The sequence below is a fragment of the Periplaneta americana genome, chromosome 4 (assembly GCF_040183065.1).
Source record: "Periplaneta americana isolate PAMFEO1 chromosome 4, P.americana_PAMFEO1_priV1, whole genome shotgun sequence".
Lineage (NCBI taxonomy): Eukaryota > Metazoa > Arthropoda > Insecta > Blattodea > Blattidae > Periplaneta > Periplaneta americana.
The window spans coordinates 159385749-159413543 of NC_091120.1; the positions used below are offsets into that span (position 1 = coordinate 159385749).

Consider the following 27795-nt stretch of genomic DNA (forward strand, 5'->3'; position numbering starts at 1 on the left):
CTGTACCAGAATATCTTTTTATAAAAATAAAGGAAAACTGGAAAGCATTTTTATGTGCAACAACAAGAGATCATACAGGCAAACAGCAGTGTAATGATATATTTGCTGTTTACTTGTTTCAAATGTCTGTTAAAGGATTGATTTATTTATGTATTTATTTTCGGTGGGACCATTAATGTATAGCATTTAAACTATACAGTAATTTGGATATATTAAAAGAATAAGGGGAAAAGAAGAAAAAATTCTCTATTTAGGTTTACAAACAACAGAATGATGTAATAGATAATGAAATAAATTGAACAAGAGAAAATGTAGAAAGAAATAAAACTTTGGAAGAGGTTTTATTTGAAGATTGCTCACAACAGCTGAATTTTTTTGATGATGATGATGATGATGATGATGATGAGAAGGAGGAGGAGGATGACGATGACGACGATGATGATGTGACTGTGATGGCAAATATTCAAAGTTCCAGAAATACATTTCACGTTCTGGTATAGGAATACGTGAAAGCATGTACTATAGAAATTTTCTAGATTTGTGTAACTGTTGCTTTTAGAAGTTCATAAATGCAATTTATACATTTGATAGATATTTAGCATCTGAATCTTGATGGAGCAATATATAAAAACATTTCAGATAATTGAGAACTGATTTACAATAACAATCTCTATATAGAAACAGTACACATGTAATACACATTTTCAGTTCTGTATAGACACATAGGCCATAAAAATTGCTTTCCCTCCCATTTTTTCGATGGGGGAATAGAATCCTGATGATGTATGAGAGATGTACATAACTATATGCACAACTACAGTTTATTTGCATTTTCTTCTTATTGATTGTTTTATTCCATTCTAGTTCCTGATTTAACACATTGTATGATGCTTTATAAGAAGTAGTTTATAACTAAGATGCTTTTCTCTTGGGGAAGGGGGGCTAAATAATTCTAAATTATGCTGCAAAAAACTATATTTAAGTAACAGAGAATTCACGGATTAAGTGAAAAGGTAAAGGATTTATAAATGATTTGAAGTACACAAAGAGCATATCTTTTGTTTTCTTTTGATCTTGGCTCCAGTGTGATTATGTCAATACAATTTTTATTCATTACTTTCGTATCAGATTCTAATCCTTATCGTTAGAGGAGTCAAACCTTAATTGTTCACAGATAATTTCATAAATATCCGTGAAAGTAGAACAACTTTCAACAACTAACAAAAAATTTACATTTTTAGATCATATAATGATTTTTATATATAGGAAATTCTACCAATATATTAGAGGATTCTTCTAACTACATAGGCTACTCACAGTAGGTGATGCAATGCTAAAGAACAATGATAGAATGAAAATTGCAGAGTAAACAAGAATTTGAAGTAAACCAGTTCCACATCTTTTTTCTAGTACATATCTTATAGGATCTATCATGAATCAATCCTCAGTCCGTTGATGAGAATAATAACTCAATTAACTGAGATATTACGAAGAATGATAGACCATGAAATTACAATTTTGATCAAAATTACAGGTGTTGGCATTTTCTGATTCTTTGTATGCTTCACTGAAAATGTCCTGCGTAATTATTGTCTCTTAAGAAAGAAAGAGAGAAAAGTTGCGTCAGAAGTTCATCATGTGAGAACATGAGATAAGGTCATTGCCAACGTCATACTGAAACATGCAGTTAATAAGCAAATTTTCTCATCCCGTTTTGACTGAGATTGTCCCAGAATGGCATATTTTGTCTTGAGTGCCAGACATTGATGATATTGTCCCAGGATTTTCTGTTGAATTCTATTATGTTCACCATAATAGGAAAAATGAAGAAAAAGGGTACTTATAAAACTATACTGTGTATGTAAAAAAAATTAAATCATTCTCATGCAAGCAAATTGCGTCAGAGGCATGATTTGATCCTCGAATGTAGGGTTGAATTTAGTGTGGGTGGTCAAACAAGTTATAGACATAATTTAAAACACGTTTACTTAATACATTAATATGTTACCTTAGTTCAGGGCTTTCGACAAGAATTATCATCTTTTGACACAATATATATCATTGTCCACACCTGATACAGAGCCCTATGCTAGTGGATCAGGTGTGACGAAAAGGCTAAGATTGAAATGTTTGTAGCTCAGCATGTAATAGTCGGAGAGGGGTAGCAGTGGTATCATGCGATAGGGCAAGGACAGATATGTGCTGTGATGTGTGACTTATCAGGGTCACATGCATGAGATGAGAGAGGAATGCAGCCGAATGTGAGGTAAAAATTACTACATTTTGCTCATTCCGACAGCCTTAACTCAGTAACCAGAGAAGCTTCACACATGTTTAATCACTCAAATAATTCGTTATGGATTGATCTACAAAACAAACGTGCAAAAATAGTAAATAGGCAACTGTAACATAGTGAAAATTTGGAAACAAGGACAAAAATTTGGATGTCACTCCAATCAGCACACAGTCCATTCAATCTCTGTTATTGTGTTTCCATTTCCATAGGTATCTATAGGGGAACAACTTACAAAACTCCGTTGGTCTGCGCATGCATCAATCTTAAAGAGTGACACACTATACCGTTCACCTCCTCCCTCCTAATTGTCAACCAATAACAAGAGAAGGCAGTACTCACATACTTTCAATGAAGCAGAATATTTTCGCATTTTTTATACTTAATAATAACTACAAAAGTAGTAGTCAGATTCTAATAAGGAAAAAAGCATGTTGAGGAGTATTGTTTGCAGATTTCTAAGATGTTTGAGTTGCTGCAATGTCACAAATGTAAGACTTCTTAATTGAGGTCTGTTGTATACTATTGTAGTGTGGGAAAAATATGTTTCTGAAGTAGAAAATCAATCAACGATAGCTTTTTTCCTTGAAAAGATAAGTGGGTAGTTGCGGTGTATGAAATCGTCTAAATACATTATACTTTATGCTGAAAAAAACCCCATGTTAATAGAATGAGTCTACAAGATATTATCACTTGTTAAAGGTTTATGTCTGACTGCTAGCAGTCCATCACGTAGTGCGCATACATAAACATGATTTATCTTCAAAACCCAACAGTGCTTTAAAAATAAGCATTTTTTGTTTTGATTGGTTTCATTTACTTAAAGCCAGACTAAACTGTTTAATCAGTTATCTCCAGTCTTTTCAATTGGGTTTTTGTAACAAAAATACCACTTAACGTAAAGGAATGATTCTGTCTTTTCGCAGAATATGAAAAAGACAAGTGATGTGTTGATCACATTAAAAATAACTAAGAACAATATTTTTGTAGTGCTAATGTATTAGACAGTGAAACTGACAGAATAATTTCGTTAGAAGTTTAAGTGATAGCTGGCTGCATCAGATGACTTGTCAATCAGTGTGACAATGGTTCAGAAGGAAGACTCCGCCTCCAGCACAGCGGTAATGTTTAGTAACCTCCTACAGCGGAGTTTTGGCAATTATTAACGTATAACTACACTTCTCATTTATATAGATTTCATTCCAATTCTCGCTTGGCCATTTTTAAAATACATGTATGCCAACTGTTTCTGTATTCTTGGATTTTGTTATATAAGTTAAAAAATAGAAGTTCTTTGCATCTGTATTTCTGATTAGGTCTCTAAGATTATAAACAATATTTCTTAGAAACGCCGTCTCAGATGTCTGTTACTCTTTAATCAACTGTGTTTAATGTACGATTTTCAAATTCATATACCAATGTAATCACTGGACTTTAAGTCTGATGGTATAGAACGTTTACTGATATTTTCTCATTTCAGAGTTAATATTTATTAAGGAACTGGGCAACCTAACCCATTATTTCCTGGCTTAGTTTCCTCATGAGTTATGCCTTATTAATGTCACTTATGAGGTTCTGTGTCTTTGGGCAGTTGACTACGTACAACAAGAAAGCGGCCTTTTATTTTATGCTAATAGCTGCTGGAAGAAAAGTATTATTAATTTTACTGTTGTACTAGAAACTTGAGTAAATTTTACAATCTTCTCTTTTTCTCCTTTGGCTTATTTGGAATGTCTTACGATGTAATAGGAAATAGCATATTTTTCAGTGTCCAGTGCTACAGCAGAAAGTAAGGAAACTTTCACTGATATCTTTTTAATCTATCATAATTACATGAATTGTAATTAATTACATATTTATAGTGCACATTTTATTAACTTTTGTGCATATTGGCGTACATATTTCAGTGTTTGTTTTACATCCGGACTCTCTACCGATAACAATTCTGGCTACAATAATTTTACATCATAATTCACGTTTCTTAAAAACAAAAGTGTTATATTTCTATTGAAAAAAAGTTTACTGATTATGAAAGATTGTTCTGATAAGATATGTTAATAGTAGGTATTAGCGAAGGAATTAAAGCTATTGAGAATCTGTTATGTAATATCTCTATTGTTTGTTGTCTGAAAATAATAAAATTGATTCCTTTGCTGAAATTTGAACTCAACTTAAAGCTATGGATCAGTGAAATCTCTAACTTCTACATTTTTATACCGATTAATTTGAAACTTTTACCACTTACTTCTTACAATGTGGATGTGCAATATACAAATTTTCACTTTGATATTCTAATTAGTTTACTTATAATTAATTTTTGTTGCTTTTTTTAATGCTGAATTATAATTGTCCCAATTTTTTAATTTTTCTTCAAATTTATATTTAATTTATTCCTGATGTTTGTAAAATATGAGACATCCTTTTCATATCTTTCCAATTACTTTTTGAGAAAGAAATATTTACCTTTTTAGTTAATGTTTCAATTTTCTTTTAAACTTATCACATCCCAGCATATGAATGATGATTTGAATACTTTCAATAGCATAAGGAAACACGTGTCAATTTACTTCAGATGCTTTTGTGGATTTCTGTGCAAAATTTCACTGAGATTGGAGAAAAACTGCATTCATTAGAATATTTTGAATGTTACAAAATTCTGAAAATTGGAAAATCGAGAAAACGAGTATCAAAGTACAGCATGTATATGATATATACTATCAATATCCTTCCTTCATAATATATTATACAGGTCTACTACTACTACTTCTACGATGGCATCACAGCCCAAAGTCGAGCCTTAGCATCCTCAATTTTCTTCCTCCAACTCTCCCTGTCCTGTGCTAATCTTCTCCAGGCAGTTGTTCCGAGATAGTTCTGAGAATCGGTCGTTACCGCATCTATCCATCTATTTTTGGGTCTTCCAATTGGTCTTTTACCATATATTTTCCCTTCTAAGATCTTCTTTGGTATTCTGTTCCCTTCCATCTGATAGACATGTCCGGCCTATTCAAGCCTCCTTAATTTGATGAAAGTAACAATATCGAAACTTCTATATAATTTATATAGCTCGTTATTATAACATATTCTCCACTGCATATTTTCTTGCACTGGTCCAAAAATTCTTTGGAGTATTTTACGTTCAAATATACCTAGTTTAGCTTCTGTCTCCTTAGATAATGTCCAAGTTTCGCTTGCATAATAGAGAATACTTCTAATAACTGTTTTGTATATTTTAAGTTTTGTTTCCTTGTGCACATTATTATACAGGTCTACCACACACATATTTCTCCTACATAACAGCGCGAAATATGAACGAAATAAAAAGTAAAATTAGTTATAATGAAGAACAAAGTCTGACAGCTGAATGTTCATTTAAAGGCTGCAGTGCTGATCCCTTTAAATTCGTCCTGGGGGCTTTAAATTGTCATAGGGCCAAAATAAGCACAGATTGAGAAAACTGAAACATTATTTTATTTTTTTAGAGTTAAAAACAAAATTTCCGTTTTTTAATGTTTTTTTCCCCCGTTATTTTCAACGATCCATAGCTTTAAGAAGTTTTTGTTAGGAGTCTCTAATCCATAGTTAGTTGTTTAAGCCTGTAGCTTGATATATTTCTGTGTTTGCAGGGCGTCTTTGTGTACAATGGAAGCATGATCGACAAACCATCCCTTCGACAAGCCCAGAACATTCTCCATCTAGCCAAGCTCTCCACAACACGTGAGCCTGCGCAGGATAAGCAGTGAATTCTGTCCTCAAACATAATGCTTTTTTTTTGCCACGAAGGGGCTCAGGAATAATAATCATTATAAATATAAGAGGTTCGTCTTGTCAGTCACAAAAATCAGGTTTCATTAGCTCTAAAGAAATATTTGCAGCCTTTTTTAATCATAATTATTTTTTAATTGCTGATGATACTTGGATATGATACTGTGATACAATGTGTTTTCTTTTATCCACCCTTTCTCAGTACAATCACACCTTGATATATTTTTTTTTTTCGTAGTTGATCAACATTAAATAAATCTTATTGCAATATTTTGAAGATATTACACTTATATACATTAATGGACAGCTTATGAATTTTTATATATATTCAAAACATCTTTATTTATTTATAAATAGGCAGGTAATATTTATAACATATGTGTAAGACAAAGCTTTCATATAGTCGTTTTAAGACTGGAATATATTATCAAAATATAGTGTACAGAATTGACACGAATAAAAAAATATAAGCTTCAATAATACAGTGACAAAAATATTGTAGTTATTTATGCTGTAACGAGAACCAGTCGTAAAAAAGTGCAAGAGCTGAAATTATATACAAAAAAATAATTTTGTTCATGTCGCATTATTAGGTAAATGGCTGGAGTAATTGGATTTGAAACTGAATTTCTGGTTGTTAAGTGGTGTTCAGAGCAAATTTAACAATCTTTTCATCATACTCACCTTATGAAGTGCACTTCAGGCAATGTCTGAGACTGCAAAATGTTATTTTTAGAGACGGGTGGTTACATCAAGATGATTAATCAAGAACTCGCCATGGGATTATGAAACAGAGATAATTGGTTATATTGGCAGCACTGTGGTTTCTTTTCTCACTTTATATCTCCACATTTGAGAACAGCAGAATATTTATCACGATCATACTTCAAATCTTGTATGTTTTTTAGCAAGATATCAAACAGAACATCACGTCTACACCTGTGGAGTAACAGTTAGTGCGTCTGGTCGTGAAACTAGGTGGCCCAGGTTTGATTCGATTCCTGGTAGGTGCAAGTTACCTGGTTTAGGTTTTTTTCCAGGGTTTTCCCTCAACCCTGTCTGAGCAAATGCTGGGTAACTATCAGTGTTATCACCTTCATTTCATTCAGATGCTAAATAACCTGAGATGTTGATACAGAATCATAAAATAACCCACTAATTTTTTTTTTTTCGATATAAACCAAGTGAATTTAATTCAATAGATGAAAAAATAGCTTATAGTTTAAGTTTCTGTCACTTTCATATACTAGTAGCTGTGGCTCAAATACAGTTGACTTGCATTTTTTTACTACTGGTTCTAAGTCTTATGATTGGATGATGATTTTCAGGATTGTTTGTCCCCTGTCCAATCTATACAAGTTGCTTTCAAGGACTGTCCAAGATTCAGGAATATAATCATTCCAAGGAAGACATTAAGTACAGCTACGACATCACACATACATTTGAACCATAACATACCTTCGACAACCAGATAACGTAATTCTAACTTACTGATATCACTACATATATAATACACAACTGACACAAAAGTTCGTTTTGAGTAACAGATGTCAGGTACTAAATTCTGCTTGCACTTAATGTGATGCTGAATTTTTTTTTCTGTTTTGTTTTTGTATCAGCTTTTGATATTATGAATCTACATAATAGCAATAAATGAAACCACTAAAATAAACATTCGTTCACAAGCATACAGCAACGTACATTCATCTAGAACATAATTTTGTATTTACTTGTGTAATTTTCTTCCCTCTTTCCACAGATCTGTGCACTAAAACAATGGAAATGTTGTTAGTTGATTCATAATCAAAATCACGTATTATTGATATTTTCTCATCATAATTTATGCAGTAACTAACAAGAATCATTATTTGTCATGAAATTATGTGGAACGAATTTTCAGCGATCATAATATGTTCAATATATAATCTGTCCTCATAAGCACAATTATTATTTAACCGATATTAAATTCTGTCTAACATGATTGTAGAAAATTAGATGTAATAAAGTCTTTGTTGCGACATGAAAAGGGAAAGAAAACAGCAGTCAGTTGAAGGTGTAACAATGTAGCAAATTTTGGGAGTCAAATTTATTTTGCATGTTTATTATTAAATTATGGTTTATTTAATGACGCAACTGCTAGGGTTATATCAGCGTCACGAGTGTGCTGGAATTTTGTCCCACAGGAGTTCTTTTACATGCCAGTAAATCTACTGACATGAGCCTCTCGCATTTAAGCACACTTAAATGCCATCGACCTGGACAGGGATTGAACCCACAACCTCTACAACAGAAGGCAGCGCTATACCGACTGTGCTACCCATGCTGTTTATTATTAAAATCTTACATTGCATTATTGAAATAGTCACAAACACAAATGTTCAGATTAATGATTTAAATATCTAGCATTAAATCTTGTGAATATAGTCTTGTACTTCGTTACTAAAACAATACTGCCACCTGTTGTCCATTTCATTTAAGGTACGAGAAAATGGCTTCATGGTTACCATTAGCAAAATGTCTGCAATAAGGCCCAGTCTTGAGTTTAACACATGATTGTGAGATATGTTCAAATCATAAACGCCAACTTTTATGCTTGCTTTGTTCGCATTTTCATAACTTTATCAGTCCATTGGAATAACTTGGACAGTTACAAGTCAGACTCATATTCTGAAGCTGTGGTCGAATGTGTTTTTCGAATCCTGCTTGGGTTCCCTGGGTAAAATTTTTTACCGAGATTTTTTCCAATGCAAGGTGAATGTTAGGAAAATTCAGGCGAATTCTCAGACTCTCACTATCATTATTTCTTCCAGGGACTGTCACTTTTTTTTTTTTTTAAATTAGTTGACGGAGGATATATGAAATCGGTTGGATTATGTAAAAGACCTTTGTGCGAGATCATGCGTATTTGCTTGGTTTCCGCACAAAACCAATCCGCAGACAGTCTAAAATTCCACATTCAATATTCCCAACCTAACACACATAACAATTTCCCTCTTCTTACCGCTTAAGTGACATATTGATTTTACTGCTTTAGGCTTTTAATATATTATTTTTAGAGACGTTCAATATAGTAATAATGATAAATTGGAAACTTACCACTGCAATTTCACCTAAATTGCACTGTTAATTATTGTTTTTAAATATTTGCAAAAATTAAGAAACTCTACAACTCCACTAAAGTTACTGCATTCGTGATGCAAGTAACATTAAGGAAGCCGTGAAAAAATCAACAAGATTCCAGACTTACCACAGACTGGGGGGGGGGGGAAGACAGACGTATATCACGGCCTGCTGGAGTATAGTAAACACAGAAAACATTTTAAAGCAGCAATGTTGAAGATAGATATTTTTGTTTTGCAAATTTACCGTCATTGAACAGAAACCAAGATGGAGATTTCATTGCAACTAATTAGAAATTCCTCTTTCAGGTATGTAATAAACGATCTTCGCACAAAATAATGTACGATACACAAGCGGTATGTTTTCTTTCAATTCTCAACTACGTTTCGCTTTTTTAAAACTTTTCCTCGAACATGAAAACTTCAACATACTGCTCTTGTAACGCATATTACTATTATTCTTGGTATGTAATTGTTTAGGTTAAGTGAAATGAAACAATGAAAGATGGGGGAAATAGGAAGAGAAATAATTAAAAAGTATGTAATCACGTTCCTTGCAGTGGAATTTGGGGCTGTGAAAAAGAATGTAGGACAGCTCCATGCCTGTTGATCACTTGTTTCACTCCATTTTCTCACAGTTCAATCGAAGGAATGAGAGGATTTTGAAGGGGAAAAGCCGAAAATGGAAGTAACATAATAGCTACCACATGAGAGAGAGCAGCATGGAAAACCTCAAGGCACATTAAATAGAGACTTGAGCGTGCAAAATCACGAGGCATGAAGTTCATCTTACATTTATATTTCCGTAGTAGAAGTGATGTAAATTAAGTCTTTCATGTAAAAACGTTACAGTTTTTCTCTCCTTGTACATCGAATATAGACGTTTCACGTCAAAAGCAACTTTACCATTGCTGTCAATCTTAATCCCTCAGCTCCATAATATTTCTATGGGATTTTGTTTTATATCTTTTATCCCATTCACTTGTAAGTTTCTTTCTTAGAAAGATATCACACAAACTGCTTATGATACAATAAAACTCATTATTTACATAGTTTTTTATAATGCTCTAAAGTAAATTATTTGTTTTTAATTTCTTATGATTGAATTTAAATTCGAATTAAAAATATAATCGTAGTAGAACTTAGTAGTACAGTATATTACAATATTTTAATTAATTTAATAATATACACTAGATACTGTGTATGTGTAATAAAAGTGTTTTGTGTAAATATTATAAAAATAATCAGACCTAATTCCGTGCTGGTATGCACCAAAAATATTGTAGAATCTTTCCTTCAAAAATTGGTATACCCAGAACATTAGTTAGTTAGTGGGGTTTAAAAAGGGCGCATCAGCTACTGTGGCTATTTGCGTCCTTCCCCAGAACAATATTTTATAACCTTGTGATCAGTCTTGTATAATCAAAACCATATCATTTATTATTTAATTTAAAGTGTTTTTATATAGGTCGCAAATAATGACAATGTCAGGTTGGTGCATTCCACAAATTATTTCATTAACACAACAGTTCTCAATATAATATTATGGCTTAAAGACTAGAAATTGAATGTAACTGCACTCATGTTGAGAAATAAACTTTTAGAAAATATAGAGACAAAGTTCTGTCCGTTTTAATACATTATGCAGAATGTTCTGGGATTAATGTTAAATATTGCAGGAGCCTGTTTCAAAGAACATTTAAAAAACACTGTCATGACTTCTGGAAACTCAATACACTTACAGTTACATTTGAAAGAAAGCTTGCATTCACTAATATTATTTACATTAACTGGTACTCTGAAATGTATTTCATGTTATGTGATTTGTTTGTTTTTTATTTTATAACAAGCCTTCGGAAATTTGTTGTTGTTTCTAACAGGCGTTTGACAAAGTCATCTGATCTCTTGCACTCCAAAATTTTTCAAAGACATTGTCATGGTCAGCCAATGAAACACAGATTTTGAGCTGTTTCGAATCCATTTTCTTGGTTTGAGCTGCACAATGGGGAGTTGGGGGACTGATATATTCCAATTCTATGCAGGTATTTGGCCAGTCATGGCCTGTTGCCAATCTAAATGCAGCTACAGACGAGCCTTCGGAAATTTAAAAGATCTGTGACTTACATTTGTCAGTCTCATATACATTAATTATTATTATTATTATTATTATTGGTGTGTGTGTGTTTAGACCTTTATATTTGGTATAACTGTAAGGCCCGGTTTCTTCAACCTTTGATAAATTATAACAGTGTGTTATTCCATTTTAACTGTAAACTTAACAGTTAAAGCATTTCTTCAACTACTGTTAGTACTGAAAAGCTGTTAAAACCTATGTTAATTTAACTGCCCAATTTCATGCAGTTAAATCATTTAACTCTCTGTTAGTATAGATGTATCCAATATGGCTGGTGTGTTAGATGCTGAACTTATATATCTGGATTATTTAGAAAATGATATCCATGAATACATAAACAGAGGGGTTGATTTCTGTGATTTGACAGACCAGAAGTTCATACAAAGGTATAGGCTATTTTCTGCCAAGCCTCACTTTTCGCTTTCAATGTAGATCCGTTTGTTTATTTATTCTCATTAACTGGTTTATACTGCGAAATCATTTCCAGCAGAAGATTTCTTTCCAACGAAGAGAAATTAGTCCCACGATTTCTTTTTGTTCCAGTGTTTTCCATTTCATAACAAGCAATATCAATACGCCGCTCCACGCTATTGTGATACAGACGAGAAAAGAAGCAGAAATCAAACCTGAGAGAATAGAAAGACTTCTATCCTCTCTGAATCAAACAACGGAAACAAGCGAGAATTGCAATTGTCAGAGTTCAGAAAACAGAAGTGAGCCTATACTTGGTTATAGGTTATGGTTAAACTCTAGAATCTCTGGTTCTAACAGAGAGTTAACAAACAGAATGTTAAAATGTGAAATGTAAAGTTGAAGAAACGCAATATTTTTAACAGCAATTCATACTTTTAACTTACAGTTAATTAACGCTATGTTAGGTGCATTTTAACAAAGGTTGAAGAAACCGGGCCTAAGATCATTATTTACACAAAGCTGTTGAAAGCTGCAACAAAATTTTCAAATCACTCACTGTTCATATATTTTAACTTCCCTACCTTACAAGATACAAGATGACTTCTTAAGTCCGAAATAAATTCCGGTTTACCTCACTCTAACACCTGTCACCACATGAACTAGATTATTGTATTGATTTCAATCAACTGTATTACAGTGTTAAAATGATCTTATGGTTGTCATTAGAAATCACAATAAATTTTACTGATACCTTAGTTATGATTTACATGTACCAGGAAGTTATTGCATTCATTTCAATTCATTTTATTCTGCTTTAGTCTCATATTACATTTATGCCAATGCCATCATCATAAAATACTGATTTAGAATCAATCAAATCGATATACATTTATAAAACAACAGATTAACATAAACCTGATATGTTTATTCTATTTATCCTTAATTTTTATTTGAAATATTTTCATTATAAACATAATAGTTAGCATGTTATGTCTCCAGGTTTTTTTTCTTCCGTCTTCTCAAAGGTATTTTTCTTGGTATGTCATTATTTTAACTGATATGTAACTTGCTCATTGAGGAGACGTGTTGGTACAGCAGATTTTCCTGTAGTCAGTTACGGTATCTGTTTTTTATGGTTTAGTTGGTTCCAGAAACCTTGGTTACAAGTCACAATATTTTCAGCAGTTACATCTCTTCTGCTTAAATATTTTTGGCTCCATTGTTTTAGGATTCACTCTCATTACTACAGCCCTTTTTATACTTCCTACAAGTTTGTTACAAAATATGAAAGTCTAATTAAAAGTTTTTAGTTTATAAATACTAATTTGAGGTGGTAATTTTTTTCTGCACTTGTTTAATTTATTTCTAAGTTTGAATATAAATTTCTGTGCAAAAATACTTAGAAAATAAAATGATTGCAATTACATCTAAGATAAATATAATTATTCCTTTTCCGAAAAGATGTATAGTTTTCAGGAAGGATAATATTGTTTTAAAGTGTCCCTGATCTAACACATTACCCAATAATCATACATGCTGAGAGTACAATTGGCAATATTTTATCATACTTGTAAAATTTTTAATTCTTTCTCCCCAGAATCTTGACAAAAGCTAGATATGAAAATATTTTTGTATAAAATACTTATGCGGGAAGAAAGTCTATACAAGTAAATACAATAATCCATCACAGTGAAGTCTGGAAAAAAATTTGTATGAGGCCATGAAACAACGTGAAGCCCTTGTATAAGGCACAAAACACTAGTCTAACAACATCACAATTACAGGACCTGGCGGACCCAACAACTGGAGGAAGAACAGCGACAAGTATTAGTAATTGACATTGCTTTTCTTTTGTAGTGAGCTACCATCAGACATTCCATTCTAGGCAATGCATGCAGAGACTGTCTTCTTGACGGCATCGCGAGCGTAAGGGATGTAGGAAAGAGAATACCACGTCATAGCCAAGGACTGGATGATAACAAACACCAACGCAAGGGTTGCTTTCTTAAGCTGCAAAAACAGAAACAGTCAGGTAAATGTGACATCATCTAGGCTTCTGTAATATATTTAGGGCTGCTACGTGTCCTGGATTCAGTTGGATTATTCTGGAAATGTCAAACTTTTAGGGCCGTATTCATAGACAATCTTAGCACAGGCTTCCGGTGGATGATCAGCGAACTAACGTTTTTCGTATTCCTAAACCAGTGTTAGCGATATGATATTATATGAATCGTGTACAAGTAACCAGTCGATAGCCGGGGCTAGTTTAGCACGCTCGTAGCGTGGGCTAGCGAAATGTCTATGAATAGCACCCTTAGGCTTTTTCCTGGAATGGTATTTCGTCGAGGTGAATATTTTTAGAACCGGAAGAAACAACTAACTACAAAGCTGAACCCACTTCATTGTGCCACTATTTTCTATTCTGTTTAAAAAAAAAGACAGTACCTGGACAGCTGTCTAGGTTGTGGTATATTCTATAGCTATGATAAAAAAAAGTTAAGAAATAAGCTGTACAAATTTCAAAATATGTGTAGTACAATAAGACGCACATTAAGAACATATCAAGAAGAGATATTAAAATAGAACTGTATATGAAATGGCCTGTGCTGATATACAGAGTAGAAAACTGGCCATGAACAGAGTAGCAAAATATAATAGGTTTGTTCCAGCACAGTTCAGAATCGACGCATGTGCAGATGGCTTAATCTGAGATTGAGGTTAAAATGCTTCGAGACTGGGCAGATTAAAATTAAAAAATAGTGGATCATATTTGATTTGGAAGGTGATAGTGATACATTTTATGACGAATTAAGTTCGGAAAATGAATATAATTTTAATATGAGAAGAAACTTGGTAAGCCATGAAAAGTTAAAAAAATGTTGTTTTCTAATGCCAGGCGTTTGACAATAAAGTCATTTGACCTCTTGCACTCCAATATTTTTCAAAGATATCATGACCAGCCAATGAAGCACAGATTTTGAGGTGTTCTGAATCCATTTCTTGGTTCGAGTTGCACAATGGGCAGTTAGGGACTGATATATTCCAATTCTATGCAGGTGTTTGGCCAAACAATCATGGCCTGTTGCCAATCTAAATGCAGCTACAAACGATAATCGTGGTAAATCGGGAATTAACTGTGAATTTTGATGCAGAGAGTTCCATTTTTTCCGCTTGAGATTGTGTTATCAAATTTTGTTTGTTGAAGTCTAAATATGTAGATTTAATAAATCTCTTCACAGAGTAATACGTAGATTTAGTAACAGGTCTGTAAGTAGCAGTGCTGCCCTTCTTTGCTAAAGCATCCGCATTCTTGTTTCCCAGGATTCCACAATGGGATGGTATCCATTGGAAAACAATTCTTTTATTGAGTGATATTAATTGAGAGAGCATTTTAGTTATTTCTGCTGTTTGAGATGAAGGTGTGTGTTTAGAGATGATTGATAGAATAGCTGCTTTGGAGTCTGACAATATAACTGCATTCCTAAATTTATTGATGTGGCATAGAAGATTCCTGAGACATTCACTTATTGCAATGATTTCACCTTCAAAACTTGGTTGTTGTTCCAACAACATAAAATTCCGAACTACTTCTGAGATCATACTCAACTAGCACATGCATCAAAAGATGTTAGATATTAGTTTGTAATGCATTCTGAATTCCTTGCTGGAACAAACCTTATAATATTACAATATGTAATATTAGATATATAATAATTTAAAAAATGTGACTTAATTACAAAGTAGAGAAGGGAAGAGAAGGAAGAAAAAGAAAGGAGTAGTGAAAGGGAGGGATCATAGTTGTAATTATTTATGACGTCACTTATGACGAAATTAGTTCCCCATCCAAATCTCCTACTAGACTCTCTCGTCTTCTAGGAAATTACTGAATAGTAAATCAATGTGACATAAGCAAATATAACAGATGTAAAATACAAGAATTGCCAAATATATTTCACGTACAAACCTACAGGATCCCGAAACATTGGTAGAAAGAAAATGACGTCTGAGATGAAAATGATAACTAAAGCCTTAGTGGTGATGATAAAATGTTTGAAGTAGGACACATGTGTGCAACTTATACCTAGAATAGGCACCAAGGTTGTACACATGTAGAGATGTTACTTACCCCAATGGCTGCAAAAAGTGTGAGTCCAAACATCACAATAACTATTATGGTAGCTATAACTCGTGTTGGTGCAAACATTTTCTTTATTTGGTTTACTGGACCCATTAGGAAACACGTACTGAAAAATAAAAATGTATTCAAAATGTGCCAAATAACAGGCATCTGGTATTTTTATATTTAACGTCTATTCTTCAACTACAGAGATTATGATAATGGAGTAATGGTAAAACGTAATTTTATAAAGGAGGGGTGTCTCTCTCTCTCTCTCTCTCTCTCTCTATTATATATATATAAAAGTTGTATTTCAAATTATATGAAACAAAAATTCCTGTGTATATGTCATTGAAAATGAACCTTTCTCACCATCGCCTAGTATTCATCTCTCTTTGCTATAAAAATGTGTGAAAAGAGTTAATAATTGTTGCTTTACAAAAAGATTTGCTATTGAATAAGGGAAACTAGGGATACTTGAACCAATTCTCTTTGACATTAATATTACTGTAAATATGTTAGTGATAAGAACTTACTCGTCACTATTTTGTACATATTTTATGGTTGTAATTCCTTACTTTTAGTCTGCAGAGGACTAAAATATTTATTTCCTGAAAACTACAAATTAATTTAGTTCAGTCCATTTAAATAAAATAACTAATCAAAATTTTACAGTCAAAAATATGAAGGACATAAATGTTGTGTGTGCGCACACACCTGTAAGTGTAACTCTTTGCAAAAGAAAATACTTGCTGCATACTATTTGAAATTGTGCTTAAACACAACGCTTTTAGGATAATTCGAACATTTTCATTAAAAATTCAGAGGAATAAAAAATAGCTTCAACTTACTAAGAAAATAAGCGTCTTGAAGGAATTTCACCAACAAATCTCTTTATGTTATGTTGGTAATTCTGCAGAAAAGCTACACTGAAGGACATATTTTTTGGAACATGTACTATAGGGGTCGGCAGAAGTTACCATTTTTAGTAATCGATATTCGGTATGATGTAAACGCTACCAATACAAAGAAACTTAATAATATAATTTTTATATTCCTCGTAATGTATTTTTGGTTCAGGGTGAATACTATCTTTTATGACACTCGTAATTTTACGCGTAGAATTATTTTTACTCCTTGAAATAATCAGTCGTGTTGCTATGGAAACTGTCGGGAAATTTAGAGGTTGGCCATATATCTTGTATCAATTATAACACCAACCTATATTCTTCTTCTGATTTAAGGATTTTAAACTATAGCACTTAGGCACATTGTGCACTCCATAATTTGGAAGACCTCAATGTGACACAAGCCAATATTCATCTCATTCAACCAATCAAGACGATTGTCTCTATAATACATCTGTTCCCCCCTCCCAACTCTTTTTTTTCTTTACTGGCTTCCGAGAGACGTATATACCTAGTTATAAACGTTATTTTAGTCAGCACTCGCAAATAGCCTACATTCAACAGAAAAATCATGATACCTGTATATATTCTAATGTATTGTTGCTGTATATCTACTTGCTACCAAAGAGGCCTAAGATTGTGCACCAATATGCCTGGGTTAAATCCAAATCTCTCTGCAGTGCATATGAAGAGATGGCATATGTCACTGTTGATAGTGATTTGTCCATTGGATGGGGACGTTAAGCCTGGCAGCCCCCTTGGTGCTATTCAACATGAGTAGGCTACATGCCGGCACTGGGTTTCCCCTTCTCCCTTCCTCACCATAATCATTCTCACCCATTCCCTACAATACACTTACACGAACACTTACCACATACACTCACCTAAAACACGACATAACTCTTCACAGATACACATCATGCATAATGTGGCCCGCCAAAGTGGTGTGCAACTTGAAAATGGGTCAGTCCTGCCACCTATCCTCAGTATGTGGAACCCGAATCACGTTAAGTGAAGTGGGTAGTCATTAGACACACACACCAAATAGGCCTAACACTCCAGAGGTCCAGAATGCAATACTAAGGATATGGCATATTAACCTAGTAATTCGTTCTGGACCTCTCGCATGTTATGTTGATAATTTGTAGAGGAAGAGGGAGATATGACTCCTTTAGTGGAATTCTTCTGGAGAATTACCCTGATTTCAAGCTTGTCACTAAACTTAACGCTATCTGTCTCTGGCGCCTTATTCTATACTTCAGTTATATATATATATAAATTAACACTTACCTTGCAATGGATATAATATTGCCTAGTGTATAAAATACTGCAAACAGTGCCATGCCTCCATGCAGGAATAATAGAAATGATCCAAGAAGCGACAAGAGAATTCCAACTACAAAACATATGATGAATCCTTTTATTCTTGTTTCCCAACTCAACGTTGTCGAATCTAACAACTGAAATAACAAGGGTGAGATTATGGCTCTTCATAACAATGGTATCTCATGCGAAATGCTTATGTGTCAGTTTGAATATTATTAATGTGTTTTAATTTACCTGAGGCATAATACCGCTCTCTTCATCAGGTTGATCATCCCCACTTAGTGCTCTCCTCAATTTATCCATATTTGAACAAAATATATTTTTTAGTTCTTAAATACGTGCAGAATACTCAGTTGTCAAACGGAACTGGAGACTTGTCAAACAATGCACAATAGTAAACCCTGTATATGTATGAATTAACAGATCGTATTTAATGAGCACTGAGAGTGTATTGTGCAAGCTCACTATTGCTTTGATGTTGGTTCATTAAATAATGCAATATGCAACAAGTGGATTTCACGTGAACAAACGCCCCCAAAATTGTACAACAGGATAGTTTCCTCGAGGACCGACAGAGGTTCCTTGTTTACGAATGGAAAGTGGAAACAGCTTACGTACTCCTTATGACGCCATGTTTAGTCAAATATTTACAAACCATCATTTAAGCCTTATTTTCTGTGGCAAATCAATCCGTGGAATAACAAATTGATATTCTGCTTCTTTAATTACTGAGATATTATGTTAGAAAATGTTAACATAATCATAAAAATGTATAATTTTTACTTAGGTTTGCTATAAAATGGCCACAAATGATATTGACGGTAATCTGTGGCACTTTGGTACCCCCGTTAAAACAATCGAACGTACGCTACAGTAACGAATACGAAACGAATAAAGTAGTTAAAAAACATGTGAAGTGAATGAGGTGAAGTTATTAGTAAATAAATCATTATAGAAGAATTTCAATTTTAAATACAGCATTTGATACAGGGTTCAATATGGAGACAATTTTGGAGCAACAACGAAGATATGAAGAGAGAGAACGACTTATGGATGCTATGGTAAAAGAAATGCTTCACAAGAAATCTGGAGTAAGTTGACATTTACATTCTTTTTTAAGTTTGGCAATGTTAAAGTTTAGCGGTCTCTGCTTAGGTCGTTATTGCACGCATGCAAGTACAACGGGATTCAAAAGCACTGCCATAATAAAAGAAGGCTGACGGTTTTATGTATGCAATTGAGAGCGTAGTTTACGAAGCCGACACTAGTAGAGTGGCATAAAAAGCGCAATTATATTAATTTGTCTATGATTATATTTACACAATGAACGTCTGTCACTTTAACCTCTCCTTTAAATGTCAGTCGATGGTTCGAACCCCGAAATTAAATTATTCTTTATTATAGGTATATAAAAAGCGCAATTATATTAATTTTCTATGAATATATTTACACAATGAACGTCTGTCACTTTAACCTCTCTTTTAAATGTCAGTCGACGGTTCGAACCCCGAAATTAAATTATTCTTTATTATAGGTACATAAAAAGCGCAATTATATTAATTGCCTATGAATATATTTACACAATGAACGTCTGTCACTTTAACCTCTCTTTTAAATGTCAGTCGATGGTTCGAACCCCGAAATTAAATTATTCTTTATTATAGGTACATAAAAAGCGCAATTATATTAATTGTCTATGAATATATTTACACAATGAACGTCTGTTACTTAACCTCTCTTTTAAATGTCAGTCGACGGTTCGAACCCCGAAATTAAATTATTCTTTATTATAGACATAATACAATTGCTCGAAAAATCAAAATAAAGTGTATACAGAATGAACTTCTCCCTTTAAATCTCAGTTAACAGTTTGAACCCAGTGACGGGTATATTTTGCGAGTTCGGGCCTCGAAAATTAATTACTTTTACTGGGGGTTTAATTCAATTGCTGTAAAAATCTAAAAACTTGTATACACAATGAATCTCGCCCTTTACATCTATAATTTTAACACAATGAACGTCTGTCACATTAACCTCTCTTTTAAATGTTAGTCGACGGTTCGAACCCCTTATTCTTTATTATAGGTATAATACAATTGCTCAAAAAATCTAAATAAAGTGAATACAGAATGAACTTCTCCCTTTAAACCTCAGTTTACAGTTTGAACCAAGTGACGGCTATATTTTGCGAGTTCGGGCCCCGAAAATTAATTACTTTTATTGGGGGTGTAATTCAATTGCTGTAAAAATCTAAAAACTTGTATACACAATGAATCTCGCCCTTTAAATCTATAATTTTAACCCAGTGACGGCATTATTTTCTGAGTTGTAGCCCCGAAATTTGAAGTTATAATTTATTAATAACATTATGAACGATTTTCAAGAAAAATGTCAAAAATAGCATACACAACGAGTCTGTAACACACAATATCACTACACACTTCTCATCCTCTGCTCTTTAATATTATATGTTCTTATTTTAAACCAGAATGTAATAATAATAAAAATTATGTTACAAGAACAGCGACTGCTTTACCCTATTCATGTCTTCAATTATTCAATTATCAGGTGGGACATAGAGTACTTATGTTCTTAATCTCTTCAGTCTAAGTAGGCTTTTTGTGCACTAATTATGGAAAGAATTGCGAGCCGATTGTTCTGAACAGATAATCGGGCCTTACCATCCGCCACACCACGCATTCTTCTCCAGCCATCAAATCCCTATGCCATACCTGTAGGCCTAACAGTAGTCTTCTGTGTGTATAGATATACCTTAAGACGTCATGACCACAGTCAGAAGGATGGATGAATTTGGGAGCTTCGGCGATTCTTTTGCAGATCTAGAAGTCGTTTAAAATTAGAGTTCCTCATTTATATAATAGGTAAGAATTAGAAAAACACAAGGCTGCTTTGATTTTACAATAGAACCTCACTAATTCGGACTAATTGGAGGAAAATGCAGTCTGAATTAGTGAAAATCCGAATTACAGAGAATTTACTGAAACAGGATTGTTTTGGCAACTGAAAAATTATATTGCATACTTATTTAATTAATCATGTTCACAGTAAGATGTGTGTTCATATAAAACACTGCTTTATGGTAGACGGTCGAATTATCTCTTCTTCTTCCTTTCAAGGATTGGGTTTTTGTCCCGTTCCGAAACTAAAGGAATATTTGTTCCGTCCATCTCTTCCTTGGACGGCCAACGTCTCGTCTGCCGGTAGGCTTATAAAAGTATGCTTGCCTCGGGAGACGTCCAGGGGACATTCTCATGATATGGTTATACCATGTATTCTGGTACTTCTGAATCTCTTCGACCATCCTTTCGCACTTCAGTTGTTTCCTCATATCTTCGCATTTTTGTTTATCCCTCCGTGTTATACCAAGCATTGATTTCAGGAATCTCATCTCCGAAGTCTCGATCCGTCTCTTATCTTCCTCCCTCATAACCCAAGTTTCACTCCCGTATTGTAGGGCAGGTTTTGAGATTACATTATACATCCTTAACTTTACTTCTGTTCTCATGTTTTTTCCTAGGTATCTCCTAATACAGCCATTTAGCTTATTATACTTTTGCACATTCTCCTCTAAATCTTTATTCATTTGGTATATAGATATAACACATCCAAGGTATTTAAAACTATTTACTTGTTCTATTATATTTCCATCTATTACCACTTTAACTCTTTTAATTGCCTTTCCCTGCATTGCCATTGCTTTGGTTTTGTTCTTGGAGATGTTCATGTTGTATTTTTTCAAAACTGTATTTAACTTTGTTATGTTTTCTTGTAGTCGTTCTTCATAATCTGCTAGTAGAACCTGGTCATCTGCGAACAGTATAGTGTTCATATATTTATTCTTTCCTAGTCGTATATATTTTGGATTTATTGATTTCTATTCTTCTAGTATTCTGTTGATATATAAGTCAAACAGAAGTGGGGATAGTCCACAACCTTGTCTTAATCCAGTATTGACTTTTAAGGGAGTGCCTAGTACCTGTCTGTTCTCTTGATTAAAAACGATACTCGTGTTATCATAAAGAGATTTAACAGCATTTATTAAATTAGGTTCAATATTATAATCTACTAGGATGTTCCAAAGCATTTTCCTATTCACTTTATCATACGCTTTTTCGTAGTCTATAAACAATAGATATAGTGGAAGGTTAAACTCTCTCCTCTTTTCCATTATTTGTTTAATAACGAAGACTGCGTCTGTACAGGACCTACCTTTGCAGAAACCGCATTGTTCTTCTTGTAAAATGTCTTCTGCAATCGGTTGTAATTTGGATTTTATTATTGTTGAGTATAATTTATATGCTGAATTTAGGAGAGAGATTTCTCTATAGTTCCCACAACTTTTCCTGTCTCCCTTTATATATATATATATATATATATATATATATATATATATATATATATATATATATATATATATAAATTAATTTTGCGGTTTTCCAATCCTCAGGTATCTGTCCTAAACTCCATATGTCGTTAAAAAGTTGTATCATTCTCTTTTTTAGTTTTTCGTCTCCATATTTAATTAGTTCCATATTTATTTCATCAATTCCTGATGCTTTTCTATTTCTTGTTGATTTCAAAGCATTGTTTAAATCCTGCATATTTATTGCGTTGAACTCATTAACTCTCTTTGTATTACTATGGTACTCTTCTCCTTGCTTTGTCAACATTTCCTCATAATAATTTCTCCAACAATTGTCTGTTATTCCATCTATCTTTGCTTTATCTCTATTTTCATCCTGTAGATGTTTAAATACTTTGAAACTAAATCTTTGAGCTCCTGTTATGTCATATTCCAACCTTTTAACGAAAATTTCCCAACCTTCTTGTTGTGACTTTCTAGATAGTCTTCGCACTATTGCTCGATGCCTTTTATATTCAATGTATTCTTCGGGTTTCTTCCCATTTAACCATTTTAAATAAGACTCTTTCTTGTCTTTAATAGCCTTTGCCAATTCCTCATTCCATATTTTTAGTCTTCTGGATTTCTTTCTTCCTTGTGTTCCTAATACCTCCATAGCTGTTTCCTTAATTGCTACTTTCAGCGATTCCCAATCTTTATTTATATCTCCTGTCCTTCCTTTTATATGTTTATCTAATCTGCTTACATATAGATTCTTTATACTTGGTTGTTCGAGTAATTGGATCTTGTATCTTGTAGATCTTTGAATCTTCTTTAAATGAGATGCTTTTGATTCTCTTATATACTTCTTTGGAAGCTATACCGTGATATTGCCCATCATTCTCTAACCAATTTTTTTTACTTGGTTATTTTACGACGCTGTATCAACATCTAGGTTAGTTAGCGTCTGAATGAAGGTGATAATGCCGGTGAAATGAGTCCGGGGTCCAGCACCGAAAGTTACCCAGCATTTGCTCGTATTGGGTTGAGGGAAACCCAGGAAAAAACCTCAACCAGGTAACTTGCCCCGACCGGGATTCGAACCCGGGCCACCTGGTTTCGCGGCCAGACGCGCTGACCGTTACTCCACAGGTGTGGTCTCTAACCAAGGAAGAGCTGGTTGCAATGAATTGAACGCATAATTCCTCTGAACTGAAAGGACGTAAATGAGGCTCTGCAGAAGCAATGTTCCAAATTTAATTATTGATATGCGAAATCTTTCTTTAAACTTGAAGGTAATATTTATTCTTGGCCTAAACGTTCTTCTCCCTCTACGTATGAATTTTCCTTCACTGTCACTATTTGAAGATGAAGTCATATTACATTAAAATGTTATTTCTATACTTTTAAGAAAGTTTACCAAGAACAAAGGATTAATAGAAAACGTGCTCGCGATTCTATTTTACAAATTAAAAAATTTTTATGCAACAATTCGTTAGTAAAACAAATGGAACTGTTAGTAATTACTAGTGCTAGTAACTTGTGACAAATTCACCGATACAGATTTATGCAACGAAAACGACAAGTTTTTTTTTTTTTACTTATTTACTAATTAGTAAAATAGTAATTTTAGCTTTATGCAATAGGCTCCTGATGCCTAATGAAAATTGTTAAGTCTGGATTTCCCCAGAAAAATAATTTATTTAAACCTACAAGTTCCTTATCTGCTTCTTAAATAAGAAGTGAGCAATGAGCTGCGGAATGTACAGGGACATCATATTATTTTTACTTCAATTTTTATTGTACCTGAGTTTTTTAATGTAGTCCACTCCCACCCCTTCTATTGAAGTTCAACCGTCCTCCATACAGAACCAAGGCCGCATACACAGTCATAGTAGCCTTACGGTCATTGTAAACAGTACTGAGTTAGTGAGTATAGTACGTTCCAGAAGTATGTTCTCGTTTTCCAGTGACGAAAGAGCATTGAATCATATTTTCGTAAGGTACTGTCGTCCATTTGTCTACGTCGCATCTCTGTTTCCCCCACCCGCTTATGCTCGCCCCTCTGTAAAGGCTAGTGGCTGGGCTGTCTTAGCTCTTTTCTGAAAACATTATTTTCTGTTAGGAATTGGACGTCTACGTAATATTATACAACTAATTAAAATAACGTGAATAAAAGGGCCTCATTGTCACGTGATTTCTACGACCCTGCGACAAAACCACTTGGACGGACAGTAGGTAGAATGTCTGAGTAATTTTATCTTTTCGAATTGGGCAGAAGTGAAGATTGAATTCACAGTACGTAAGGTACTCTTTTATAGAGGAGGTACAGAATTATTTCAACATGAGTTACTAGTACGAAGGACGAAACTGGTACAGTAATTGGAATTAGGTTCAATAGTCTATAGTGCGATAATATGCACAAAAGAACTGAAGCCTGTATCGAAATGAATGGCCACCATTTTCAAAAATGTGTTTAAATATCCATATTATGATTATTTTTCCATTTAACTTCATTCTCTATAGTGTACGCTGCTGTAGACAGTATATTATACACTGCATAATGAATATGTCCGCATGGACAGCTCAGTTCGTGCTAAAAACACTCATTGTTAATACAGTACTGTATTTTGATTAAACAAAAACCTAATTAAAATTATCAAACTCAAAAGCGTAACATTTCCTAGTTTACATAAATGGATGAACTACTTTTCTTCCCTCCTATAACTAGTAAAGTGATTTGTTTGTATATTACGTCAGTGTTATCGAACTCCAGTCGTGGAAGGGGGTAGCAAACGGTGTTTCCTGTTCTGAATCGTTGATGCAAAGGTATACCCAAGTTAATATTTGAAATGTTAGTAAAAATAAAATGATGTCCCTGTATTAGTAAAGTGTTATTAACGCAGACGATTCGGCACCGCAAACTTATTGTAGTTGTTAAAGTATCTTTGTTAATTACTCCGACATGACTAACCGAGAGGGTGGAGAACACTGTAATAAAGTAGGGGAGACTGTTGTACCTTTAAACACTTTTCACATTTTATTTTTTTTAATTTTGGGAAATGATATTTTTTAAATTAAGAAATACTTTAAATAATTATTGAAGATTCCTTTACAAGTTCGTGTATGTATTTTACTGTTCTACATATCTATTAAGGATGGAAAAAATAAAATGTAATATGTTCAAAGGTACAACAGGTTCATGTACCTTAGAACATACCCTTTTGTAAGTTGGAACACATGTAATATAGGTGGGAATATAGTTGTAAGAACTGACAATCATATTTAAAATGTATTTGCAATCATAAACCAGATCAGGCTGCTCTGATTGAGATTTTATTTCTTGGAGGAGCAATAACTGCTTCAACAGCTTTCTTCAAGGCATCCGGATCAATTAGGGGACCTCTTAACTCCAGATTTAGTTCGTGGCATGATCTTAAAATAAAATAAAAACAAAAACCAATAGTATTATGTACCTTGGAACATGTTCCGTGGTACAAGATGTTCTGTGTTCAAAGGTACAAGAGGGTGCACGTTTAAACAAATGTGGCTACCAAAACTATAGATTCGAATAAATCATGGAAATTAAAATATGTTATTACTCACCAGATAATACGGAACACATTGTACTTAATGGATGGTAACAAATACAATCTGGTTTTATGTTAGATAACATATACCAATGAACGAAATATTTACTTTTGGTACTAAAAAAGATTCTTTCGTTCACAGAACTCAAACCAAAACTACGACCAGAGCTAATTAGCGGCTTTCCCTACAATCTACTTCAGTTTGAGTCCTTTAGGTAGAAGCAAAAAATAAAAACCAAAAAATGGTTGTAGTATTGAGTACGGGGAAATTAAGGTACAGTAGAGACTCGATCATCCGAACACTTGATAAACCGAACGGGCTCGAACGGCTCCCGTGAGTGGTGAAATGCTTTGTGAAAAATCTGGAATTTTCCAGCGTTAAATGACGAAGAACCATGTAGGTTTTAGTACGAGTAAAAGTTGGTAAGGCAATTTGAAAAGACGTTATGGCATCAGACGGCTCAAAATTACAGGCGAAAAACTCTCGAGCAAAGAGGAATCAATCGAACTGTTCCAAAGAGAGCATAAAGAATTCGTGAGAGAGAAAAATTTGAGTGCAGAACAAATATAGCTGTTCAATGGGCTGAAGAAAACAGCAAAGACAGTGGTGAAACTATGTTGCTGCGACGTATGCGAGATAGTGTAGTCAATATCAATATTTAAAAAAATTACTGATATTTATGGTAAATAGGTACAGTATGTGGTAGGGAAGGTTTTGGCATATTTTGTTATACATAAATAAAAATGTTTCTCTTCATCATGAAAGTTTTTTTTATTCGTTTAAAAAGACCCTGGTAATCCGAACGACCCGCTAATCCGAACGACCAGCTAATACGAACGACTCCTTTCCCCAATCTGTTCGGATTATCAAGTCCCTATTGTATCAACCCATCTCGCCGAAAATAGTAATGCGCAAAAGAAATCATTCTAGAATTTTATTGGAAAGATTAAGGTACAAAAAAGTATCTCTTGCTACCACTTCAGTACTCACGTGAGTTATTTACATTTTATTTTTATGGGAACTTCAATCAGATTACGTAGCCTATTATTTGTCACAATGGTTTGCGAAGGAAAGAAATTTAAATTTCTTTTACTCTTGATTTTTTAAATATTTTGTTGATCTTTTTTCGGCTTGTATACAGAGCGGAAGTGGTACAACTGTGCACACTGTATGGGGCAACAGAATACATTAAGTGCATAGTTAATTAGAAAATTAGGCTAAAAGTCTACATAATTTGGAACAGGGCATCGCCAGCATATAGTTTATTTAAAACTGCAAACGGATAAATAATTCATTTTCAATTCTCTAATGATACGAGTAAAAATCAGAACCGTACGGATAGTTCTTATCGTGTGAAACAGTGTTAACAATTAGAAGAAAATATTTTTTTTTCTGAGAAAAGTATCCATTTGGAACTAATGTGATATTAGAATTTTTGTTGAACTCTATCTGTGGAATAACTGTTAAAATCTGCGCACTTACATTACTTCCACTCTATATAGTGGTTATTTTGTCACATTGTACGAATAATTTTAATGTAAGAGGAAGTGCAACGTTCTGAAAACGCGGTTCAGAATAATATATGTAATGTATAAACAATATATCTACAAATTTATAATATTTTTCATTCTATTTCTCGTGTAGAGTAGATGAAAAGATAATCGACGGAACTCATGTGGACAACACATTTGAAAACCATGAATATATGTTATTATCCAATTAATAATGAGAATGAATGGTGGTATGGTAGTGTCAGAATATTGCC

General features: G+C 33.5%; 3 protein-coding genes across 8 annotated transcripts in view; 2 read left to right on the forward strand and 1 right to left on the reverse strand.

Annotated features, from left to right (window-relative positions):
• LOC138698366 (citramalyl-CoA lyase, mitochondrial-like) overlaps positions 1-6538 on the forward strand; it is a 32825-nt gene extending 26287 nt beyond the window's left edge. For all 5 annotated transcript variants that reach the window (XM_069824226.1, XM_069824230.1, XM_069824227.1 and 2 more), the window contains exon 8: positions 5920-6538. In XM_069824226.1, the coding sequence (XP_069680327.1) occupies positions 5920-6036 (117 nt within the window). In that variant the 3' untranslated portion in view covers positions 6037-6538. The remainder of the gene's footprint in view (positions 1-5919) is intronic.
• Positions 389-18686, reverse strand: LOC138698367 (vesicle transport protein SFT2A). The gene is made up of 4 exons (XM_069824231.1): positions 18311-18686; positions 18041-18210; positions 15852-15969; positions 389-13735 (listed from the first exon to the last, which is right to left on the reverse strand). The coding sequence occupies exons 1-4, from the start codon at positions 18377-18379 to the stop codon at positions 13607-13609; spliced, it is 486 nt and encodes a 161-aa protein (XP_069680332.1). The 5' UTR covers positions 18380-18686; the 3' UTR covers positions 389-13606.
• A 281-nt stretch (positions 18687-18967) lies between these two features.
• Positions 18968-27795, forward strand: part of noi (splicing factor 3a subunit 3 noi) — a 130752-nt gene continuing 121924 nt past the window's right edge. The window contains exon 1 of one of the 2 annotated variants that reach the window (XM_069824225.1): positions 18968-19167. The gene's annotated coding sequence lies outside the window, so the exon portion shown is untranslated. The remainder of the gene's footprint in view (positions 19168-27795) is intronic. The other variant, XM_069824224.1, reaches the window with a different exon arrangement.

Bases quoted from the DNA above. Each gene is read 5' to 3' on its own strand.
- LOC138698367 (XM_069824231.1), bottom strand. From the start codon at position 18,379: ATGGATAAATTGAGGAGAGCACTAAGTGGGGATGATCAACCTGATGAA. The intron at 18,211-18,310 runs GTAAATTAAAAC...TTGTTATTTCAG, and splicing joins AGAGCGGTATTATGCCTCAG to TTGTTAGATTCGACAACGTT. The intron at 15,970-18,040 runs GTAAGTGTTAAT...TTTATTTTTCAG, and splicing joins AATATTATATCCATTGCAAG to TACGTGTTTCCTAATGGGTC.